The sequence below is a fragment of the Oncorhynchus gorbuscha genome, linkage group LG02 (genome assembly GCF_021184085.1).
Source record: "Oncorhynchus gorbuscha isolate QuinsamMale2020 ecotype Even-year linkage group LG02, OgorEven_v1.0, whole genome shotgun sequence".
Lineage (NCBI taxonomy): Eukaryota > Metazoa > Chordata > Actinopteri > Salmoniformes > Salmonidae > Oncorhynchus > Oncorhynchus gorbuscha.
Window position 1 is genome coordinate 75904373 of NC_060174.1, and position 10502 is coordinate 75914874.

General features: G+C 52.0%; 1 protein-coding gene across 1 annotated transcript in view; it reads right to left on the reverse strand.

The window, feature by feature from the left end:
- Positions 1 to 703: 703 nt before the first annotated feature.
- Positions 704 to 10502, reverse strand: part of LOC124009905 (protein sprouty homolog 3-like) — a 14637-nt gene continuing 4838 nt past the window's right edge. Inside the window, exon 2 of the mRNA XM_046322157.1 lies at positions 704 to 1753. Within this exon, the coding sequence (XP_046178113.1) occupies positions 708 to 1664 (957 nt within the window). The 5' untranslated portion in view covers positions 1665 to 1753 and the 3' untranslated portion in view covers positions 704 to 707. The remainder of the gene's footprint in view (positions 1754 to 10502) is intronic.

Sequence of the window (10502 nt, forward strand, 5' to 3'; positions counted from 1 at the left end):
CACACAGTAAGGGAAAGGTAGAGACAGTATGTCCACACAGTAAGGGGAAGGTAGAGACTGTATGCCCACACAGTAAGGGGAAGTTAGAGACTGTATGCCCACACAGTAAGGGGAAGGTAGAGACTGTATGCCCACACAGTAAGGGGAAGGTAGAGACAGTATGCCCACACAGTAAGGGGAAGGTAGAGACTGTATGCCCACACAGTAAGGGGAAGGTAGAGACTGTATGCCCACACAGTAAGGGAAAGGTAGAGACATATGCCCACACAGTAAGGGGAAGGTAGAGACTGTATGCCCACACAGTAAGGGGAAGGTAGAGACAGTATGCCCACACAGTAAGGGGAAGGTAGAGACATATTCCCACACAGTAAGGGGAAGGTAAAGACTGTATGCCCACACAGTAAGGGAAAGGTAGAGACATATGCCCACACAGTAACACAGCAAGGTTAAGTTTGGCAGTCAGTTCATCAAAAAGCACCAGGCGGTTTCAGGTTTCGGTTCGAGTCTCCACACGTACAATACAGTTACAGTAAGGCTTTTGGTCATTTCTCTTCAGGCAGGAGGAAAAGAAGAAGTATGGAAAGTACGTAAGGTGAAAGGTCACAGTAGGTAGATCACGACTGGCTGGGCGGGGCGATTGCATTGTCATGGCAATGTTGTCAAAGACTGCGTTGTCCAGGCGACGACTGACTCCAGGTGCACCACTGTCATACAGGCTTCTCCAGGGACTTGCTGCGGAAGGGGGCATGCCCGGGGTTGGGGTTGGAGGTGGAGATCTTGCGGCACACGGTGTTGGTGTTGCTGCAGCGGCAGCCAGGGCGGGTGGCTCGGTCGTGGGCCCGCTGGCACAGGGCGAGGCACAGTCTGGCAGGTGGGTAGCAGCAGAGACAGGGCAGGCACAGCGCCAGAAGGCCAATGGTACCCCAGCGAGCGCAGGCGTGGGCGGGCGTGCAAGCACAGGGCCGGTCGGCACAGTTGTCCTCGTCATCCTGAGCGGAGCAGTGGTAGAACAGGCCCTTAACGCAGCACAGACAGGTGCCGTACTCCACAACACTCTGAGCAGAGCAGAGGCAGCGCTGCCTACAGACCCAGTAGGACGGCAGGCTCCGCGGAGCGCAGCACTCCTGACACTTACACCTCCCACAGCGCTCACAGATAAACAGGTGCAAGCCCAGGTCCTCTCCCTCCTCCAGGCCTTTACCTAGGGAAGCCTCAGGCTTGAGTTCTCCTTTAGGCTGGGAGCGCACCACTGAGGCCAGGCCAGAGTGGGAGGGCGTCAGACCCGCCAGGAGTCTCTGGTCGGAGGCAGCGCTGGTCCGGGACATGGCTGAGCTGGCTGTACTGGAGCGACTCAGATGGGTCAGGTGGGCGTGTTGCTGCTGGCTCTGACTCCGGGGGAGAGGGGCGTGGGACGGGTACCCCTGAGAGTAACCATGAAGGTAACCTTGAGGGGGGTACCCATGGGTGATGGGGTAGCGGTCGTCGTGGGCGTAAAAGAAGCCAGAATGTGAGGTGTGGTCCAGGGCCACGGGGCGTTCCACATAGTCATTGCTGGCCCGGATGGAGCGAATCTGGTCCAGGGAGAGGACAGGCACCTGCTGAAGGTCCAGCCCATCCAGGTCCCTCCTGACTGGGGCAGGGCCACGACCCGGGGGAGGGTCCATCCTTGAAGGAGGGGCACGAGGGAGGGGGATGGGGTCGGGACTGGGGCAGGGATGGGGGAGTCACACCTCTCACGGCACATCAGAGAGACCTGGAACAGAAGGAGAGATAGACATTTTAGAACACTGTTACATTTCATCCCAGAACATGTTGAGGAAACTCACACCTCTTTACCCCTAAAAGAAACCACATCAAACAGCTCATCACTCTTCCTTACTCTTTACCACTTACAACACATCTGGAAAGCCGGAAGTCAACGTACTTTCACCTTCTCACAACTCATTTATGCAGACAGCTTCAATATTTCACTTCCCATGTTTGGTAAAACTGTACATGCAGTAGAGTGGACCTATACTGCAGTTAGGCAGACGTGACCTGAGCAACGTGATTGAGTTATATAAACTGGACACAAATAGACCCAATATCCACAGAGGCAATATTATCAACATCATTATGAACATTGAACTGCACTGTTGGTTAAGGGCTTGTAAGTAAGCATTTCACTGTAAAGTCTACACTTGTTGTATTTGGCGCATGTGACAAAAAGTTTGATTTGATTTTGAAATTCTCTAGTGGTGAGAGTATAACTATTATTATCCAAGCAGGGCCAAAGAGATAAAGTGATTAGTCTGGCCTGTAATTTAGCATCTGTTCTCCTACACAGCTCACTCTCTGCAGTCCAATTCTGATATTTTTTTCACTAATAGGTCTTTGACCAATCACATCAGCTCTAAAAAAGATCTGATGTGATTGGTCAAAACTCAAATTAGTGAAAAAAGATCAGAATTGGGCTGGCTGTGTAAACTCAGCGTCTCTGTAAACTCAGCCACACTCACACTCACTCACACACCCACTCACACCCACTCACACCCACTTACACACACTCACACCCACTCACACCCACTCACACCCACTCACACCCAATCACACCCACTCACATGCACACTCACTTACACACATACACACACACACTCACTCACACACACTCACATGCACACTCACTCACACACACACTCTGAAGAAAGGAAGGGCATTGGATCCGCCTGCCTGTCCGTCCGCCTATCCGAAGATATACAGAGATGAATTGGGGAGAACGTTGCAGTTGTGTAGTTGCTATGAGTGTCACTAAGGTTGTCATTGTAGTAACCCAATCTGGGGTGTGGAAGGGAGAGAGAAATTGCCCCTGTTAAAATGTTCCTTTTATTTCAGCCTTATCCTCCACAAACAGGAACAACGTGGATATTGGAATGTAGATGGAAAACATTAGTATCCTGGGATTAACACACAAACACATTGGCTTGTTTCATCACAGGGACGTAATGTAGCAGGGAACGACTCCACATTCTGTGGACAATAACGTTTTTCATATTTTATTTGAATAATACAGTATGTGAGTTTTTGTAAAGATGATGTTGCACCTACAAAAATACACTCTGAATATCTGCTACAAATCCTAACGACAACAGATGCAGCAGAATCTTCTGTTATGTGTTCAACAGGCTGTTACGTGCTTTATTCGATACCCTGATACATCTGGTTCTGATTTTTAGGTCCTTTTCCTCCTCTCCTCTTGTTGCACCCGTGCCAAATGGCCTGAGGGGATAGTTCCCTTCATTTCCCTGTGAGAGGCCAGAAAGCCCTCGCAGGGAATGAGACAAACAAAGAGAGAGAGAGACAGACAAAGAGAAAGGGAGGGAGGGAGACAGGAGCGTAATCAGAGTAATCAGGCCAAATGGAGAAGCATTTAAAGCAGAAAGCCAGATGAGCAGATTAGATGGAGGAGAGAGACGGGAGAGGACAGATGGAGGAGAGAGACGGGAGAGGACAGATGGAGGAGAGAGACGGGAGAGGACAGATGGAGGAGAGAGACGGGAGAGGACAGATGGAGGAGAGAGACGGGAGAGGACAGATGGAGGAGAGAGACGGGAGAGGACAGATGGAGGAGAGAGACGGGAGAGGACAGATGGAGGAGAGAGACGGGAGAGGACAGATGGATGGAGGAGAGAGACGGGAGAGGACAGATGGAGGAGAGAGACGGGAGAGGACAGATGGAGGAGAGAGAGGGAGAGGACAGATGGAGGAGAGAGACGGGAGAGGACAGATGGAGGAGAGAGACGGGAGAGGACAGATGGAGGAGAGAGACGGGAGAAGACAGATGGAGGAGAGAGACGGGAGAGGACAGATGGAGGAGAGAGACGGGAGAGGACAGATGGAGGAGAGAGACGGGAGAGGACAGATGGAGGAGAGAGACGGGAGAGGACAGATGGAGGAGAGAGACGGGAGAGGAGGACAGATGGAGGAGAGAGACAGAGAGGACAGATGGAGGAGAGAGACGGGAGAAGACAGATGGAGGAGAGAGACGGGAGAGGACAGATGGAGGAGAGAGACGGGAGAGGACAGATGGAGGAGAGAGACGGGAGAGGACAGATGGAGGAGAGAGACGGGAGAGGACAGATGGAGGAGAGAGACGGGAGAGGACAGATGGAGGAGAGAGACGGGAGAGGACAGATGGAGGAGAGAGACGGGAGAGGACAGATGGAGGTGAGAGACGGGAGAAGACAGATGGAGGAGAGAGACGGGAGAGGACAGATGGAGGAGAGAGACGGGAGAGGACAGATGGAGGTGAGAGACGGGAGAAGACAGATGGAGGAGAGAGACGGGAGAGGACAGATGGAGGAGAGAGACGGGAGAGGACAGATAGAGGTGAGAGACGGGAGAGGACAGATGGAGGAGAGAGACGGGAGAGGACAGATGGAGGAGAGAGACGGGAGAGGACAGATGGAGGAGAGAGACGGGAGAGGACAGATGGAGGAGAGAGACGGGAGAGGACAGATGGAGGAGAGAGACGGGAGAGGACAGATGGAGGAGAGAGAGGGGAGAGGACAGATGGAGGAGAGAGACGGGAGAGGACAGATGGAGGAGAGAGACGGGAGAGGACAGATGGAGGAGAGAGACGGGAGAGGACAGATGGAGGAGAGAGACGGGAGAGGACAGATGGAGGAGAGAGACGGAAGAGGACAGATGGAGGAGAGAGACGGGAGAAGAAAGATAGAGGAGAGAGACGGGAGAGGACAGATGGAGGAGAGAGACGGGAGAGGACAGATAGAGGAGAGAGACGGGAGAGGACAGATGGAGAAGAGAGACGGGAGAAGACAGATGGAGGAGAGAGACGGGAGAGGACAGATGGAGGAGAGAGACGGGAGAGGACAGATGGAGGAGAGAGACGGGAGAGGACAGATGGAGGAGAGAGACGGGAGAGGACAGATGGAGGAGAGAGACGGGAGAGGACAGATGGAGGAGAGAGACGGGAGAGGACAGATGGAGGAGAGAGACGGGAGAGGACAGATGGAGGAGAGAGACGGGAGAGGACAGATGGAGGAGAGAGACGGGAGAGGACAGATGGAGGAGAGAGACGGGAGAGGACAGATGGAGGAGAGAGACGGGAGAGGACAGATGGAGGAGAGAGACGGGAGAGGACAGATGGAGGAGAGAGACGGGAGAGGACAGATGGAGGAGAGACGGGAGAGGACAGATGGAGGAGAGAGACGGGAGAGGACAGATGGAGGAGAGAGACAGAAGAGGACAGATGGAGGAGAGAGACGGGAGAAGAAAGATAGAGGAGAGAGACGGGAGAGGACAGATGGAGGAGAGAGACGGGAGAGGACAGATAGAGGAGAGAGACGGGAGAGGACAGATGGAGAAGAGAGACGGGAGAAGACAGATGGAGGAGAGAGACGGGAGAGGACAGATGGAGGAGAGAGACGGGAGAGGACAGATGGAGGAGAGAGACGGGAGAGGACAGATGGAGGAGAGAGACGGGAGAGGACAGATGGAGGAGAGAGACGGGAGAGGACAGATGGAGGAGAGAGACAGGAGAGGACAGATGGAGGAGAGAGACGGGAGAGGACAGATGGAGGAGAGAGACGGGAGAGGACAGATGGAGGAGAGAGACGGGAGAGGACAGATGGAGGAGAGAGACGGGAGAGGACAGATGGAGGAGAGAGACGGGAGAGGACAGATGGAGGAGAGAGACGGGAGAGGACAGATGGAGGAGAGAGACGGGAGAGGACAGATGGAGGGATGGAAGGACGGACGGACATAGCCAGGAACAGAAATCCATAGTCAGAAACAGCCATTAAGCATAGCAGAGTGAAGGGCGGTTGGATGTAGTTGGATGGAGACATGTTGGATAGGTGGGGGTGGTGGAATGGCATGAGAGGACATTTTTTACAGTTTCCAATGTAAAATTATTAAATACTTTGTACTTATGAACTTATTTTAAAATATATATATATATATTTTGTGGCAGCCCACAGAATGTATATATTGTACCTGTACCAGCCTTCCGGGGATCTGCCGTCAGAATTTCTGGCAACGATGCTCTCGCAAAAGGTACGATACCATCCAACCTCACACACACATACTGTAGACAAAGACAGATTACACGTACACATGTCTTCACACACTGAGACAGACACACATACTGTAGACAAAGACAGATTACACGTACACATGTCTTCACACACTGAGACAGACACACGTAGATAGACTGAGACAGATTACACGTACACATGTCTTCACACACTGAGACAGACACACGTAGATAGACTGAGACAGATTACACGTACACATGCCTTCACACACTGAGACAGACACACATACTGTAGACAAAGACAGATTACACGTACACATGTCTTCACACACTGAGACAGACACACATACTGTAGACAAAGACAGATTACACGTACACATGTCTTCACACACTGAGACAGACACACGTAAATAGACTGAGACAGACACACAAAAGTGCAGAGATACACACACAAACGTATGTCTACACACTCCCAGACACACCACCTTCCCGCAGCCATACAGTGAAGATAAGGCCGGAAGCTCAGAATGCATTTCCAAATTAGGTGGAGGAGGGAAGGGAAGTCCTTCAGAGTAATCACTTCAAATGAAGCAGCACCCATCCACTACACAGCTATCAGACCATCTAATTGTTAAGAGAAGCCGGCTGCTTGACTCTTTCCATAACCTCATCATGTAGAGTCGCCCGGACCAGGGCAGGGTTCAGGCTATAAACGTGTGACCAAGCCCTTCACCGCTGAGCAAGAGATGGGCTCTTCTCTGGCTTGGACCACTCCCGATAAAATATGACTAAAAACATTTCAGCTGGTCTTGGTCTCTTCACAGATCTCATAAACCGGTCTAGGTCTGGGTCACAAGAGGATAGAGTGCAGGCTTTTGTTCCAACCCTGCTATAACTCACCTGACTCTAGGGCTAATCAGGGTCCTGAGGAGCAGCTGATTAGCAGAAGGTGTATTATAGTAGGGTTGGAACCAAACTCTGCAGCCAGGGGAGTATCCCCTGAGGAGGAAGATGGGCTAGCCCTGTTGTTGCTCTAGACTGACATCTGCTTTACTTCCTGTTGGATACATAACTCAATCTGCTCTGATCACACACGGTCCCGTTCAGTTGGTAGAGCATGCCACTTCCAACACCAGGTTTGATTCCCACGGGCGACCAATATGAACAAGTATGAAAATGTATGCACTCACTACTGTAAGTCGCTCTGGATAGGAGCGTCTGCAAAAATGTAAATCACACAGACATTTTCTCTCAAGTGTTAAACTTTCCGTTTTACTGTTTCAGTTGTTTCTGCATTACACAATTATAACACTTTATAACAGAACAGATATGCTTTCTGAGAGCGACAGCTGTGCGTGAATACTATTGACTCATTCAGTACGGCAATGTTTACATGTTGCATTTGGAGCAGCATTAGAATCCTTGGCTGTTCTTTCCCCCCACTTAAGGGGTCGGAAGCCCTGTCCTTGTGGGAGCTGTTGCCTTGGAAACCATGTTTGGGAAGTCAACTCCCACTACCCAGAATCCTTCCCTCTCCCCCTCCACCTACCCACCGGGCTCCGTCCCACCCTAACGCCACCAGCTGAGCAGGCCGACTGCTCTGTAAAGTGAGATGTAAGAGAGAATGCAGCCAGCCATCCCTCCATGTTCATCCCCTTCTCTCATCTAACCAGTGTGGATGCCAGAGGATCGATAACTGACACTCCCAGGCTGTGGGTGGGGATGTGGATGGGGAATAGGATTGTGGCAGGAGCAGCGTATTGGGACCAGGCTCAGTACAGTGGCTGGGGCTGGGGCTAGAGCAGGGGGTTAGAGAAGGGGGTTATAAGGCAGGGGCTGGGATAACGACAGGGGCTGGGGTTAGGGCAGGGGTTGGGATTAGGGAAGGGGTTGGGATTAGGGCAGGGGTTGGAATTGGGGCAGGGGTTGGGGTTAGGGACAGGACTGGGGTTAGGGCAAGGGCTGGGGTTGGGTTAGGGACAGGACTGGGGTTAGGGCAGGGGTTAGGGTTAGGGAAGGGGCTGGGGTTAGGGTTAGGGTTAGGGCAGGGGCTGGGGTTAGGGTTAGGGTTGGGTTTGGGTTAGGGTTAGGAAAGGGGCTGGGGCTGGGGTTGGGGTTAGGGTTGGGGTTGGGGTTGGGGTTGGGGTTAGGGTTAGGGCTGGGGCTAGGGCTGGGGTTAGGGTTAGGGTTAGAGTTAGGGCTGGGGTTAGGGTTAGGGGCTGGGGTTAGGGTTAGGGGCTGGGGTTAGGGTTAGGATTAGGGTTAGGGCTGGGGTTAGGGTTAGGGTTATGGGCTGGGGATAGTGTTAGGGTTAGGGTTGGGGTTAGGATTAGGGTTAGGGTTAGAGCTGGGGTTAGGGTTAGGGGCTGGGGTTAGGGTTAGGGCTGGGGTTAGGGTTAGGGGTTGGGGTTAGGGTTAGGGCAGGGGATGGGGTTAGGATTAGGATTAGGATTAGGATTAGGATTAGGGTTAGGGTTAGGATTAGGGGCTGGGGTTAGGGTAGGGGCTGGGGTTAGGGTTAGGGTTAGGGTTAGGTTTAGGGTAGGGGCTGGGGTTAGGGTTAAGGTTAGAGTTGGGGTTAGCGTTAGGGCAGGGGCTGGGATTAGGGCAGGGGTTAGGGTTAGGGTTAGGGTTAAGGTTAAGGTTAGGGTTAGGGCAGGGGCAGGGGCTAGGGTTAGGGTTAGGGTTAGGGTTAGGGCAGGGGCTGGGGTTAGGGCAGCTGGGGCACATGGTGTCAGTACATAGTGAGAAAGCATAGATACAGCAACATGAGGAAAGGTAGAACAGCCCAGATCTGTTTCTACAATACAGCATCTAGCCAAGACATGGCTCCTCTCCTATACTTGGCTGAGTTATTTCTGCCTGCTGTATCTGCCTGCTGTATCTGCCTGCTGTATCTGCCTGCTGTATCTGCCTGCTGTATCTGCCTGCTGTATCTGCCTGCTCTATCTGCCTGCTCTATCTGCCTGCTCTATCTGCCTGCTGTATCTGCCTGCTCTATCTGCCTGCTGTATCTGCCTGCTCTATCTGCCTGCTCTATCTGCCTGCTGTATCTGCCTGCTCTATCTGCCTGCTGTATCTGCCTGCTCTATCTGCCTGCTCTATCTGCCTGCTCTACCTGCCTGCTCTATCTGCCTGCTGCATCTGCGTGCTCTATCTGCCTGCTGTATCTACCTGTTCTATCTGCCTTCTCTATCTGCCTGCTCTATCTGCCTGCTGTATCTGCCTGCTCTATCTGCCTGCTGTATCTATCTGCTCTGGGAGGTCTGTTTTATGTGTCTGCTCCTGCTTTTATCATCTGGGTCGGATCCAAACCCAGAGGGACACAACACTCACTCCTTCCATGATATCAACAGCATTCACACTCCTTCCTCTCGCTCATCTGTTCATCCCTTCACCTCCTCCTTACTCTGTCGTTCTGTGTGTGCCCCTCACACAACTCTCAGGCCCTCAGATGTAAAAAAAAATAATCATAAAAATAATTATGAGAAGGAATTCAAGACTTCGCCTTTCAGGTCTGGGCAGGAGGCACATCGATACAGGGGCTGCAGGATAGATAGAGAGAGAGAAAGAGTGAGCTAAAGAGAGAGAGAGAAATAGGAGAGAAAGAGAGAAACAAAGGAGAGTAAAAAAGACAAGGGGATTGAGAAAGAAGAGAGTGAAACAATTACATGACTAGAGAGAGAGTAGTGAGGGAGAGAGCAAGGTACAGAACAGAGAGAGAGAGTAGTGAGGGAGAGAGCAAGGCACAGAACAGAGAGAGAGAGTAGTGAGGGAGAGAGCAAGGTACAGAACAGAGAGAGAGAGTAGTGAGGGAGAGAGCAAGGCACAGAACAGAGAGAGAGAGTAGTGAGGGAGAGAGCAAGGTACAGAACAGAGAGAGAGAGTAGTGAGGGAGAGAGCAAGGCACAGAACAGAGAGAGAGTAGTGAGGGAGAGAGCAAGGTACAGAACAGAGAGAGAGAGTAGTGAGGGAGAGAGCAAGGCACAGAACAGAGAGAGAGAGTAGTGAGGGAGAGAGCAAGGTACAGAACAGAGAGAGAGAGTAGTGAGGGAGAGAGCAAGGTACAGAACAGAGAGAGAGAGTAGTGAGGGAGAGAGCAAGGCACAGAACAGAGAGAGAGAGTAGTGAGGGAGAGAGCAAGGCACAGAACAGAGAGAGAGAGTAGTGAGGGAGAGAGCAAGGTACAGAACAGAGAGAGAGAGTAGTGAGGGAGAGAGCAAGGTACAGAACAGAGAGAGAGAGTAGTGAGGGAGAGAGCAAGGCACAGAACAGAGAGAGAGAGTAGTGAGGGAGAGAGCAAGGTACAGAACAGAGAGAGAGAGTAGTGAGGGAGAGAGCAAGGCACAGAACAGAGAGAGAGAGTAGTGAGGGAGAGAGCAAGGTACAGAACAGAGAGAGAGAGTAGTGAGGGAGAGAGCAAGGCACAGAACAGAGAGAGAGAGTAGTGAGGGAGAGAGCAAGGCAC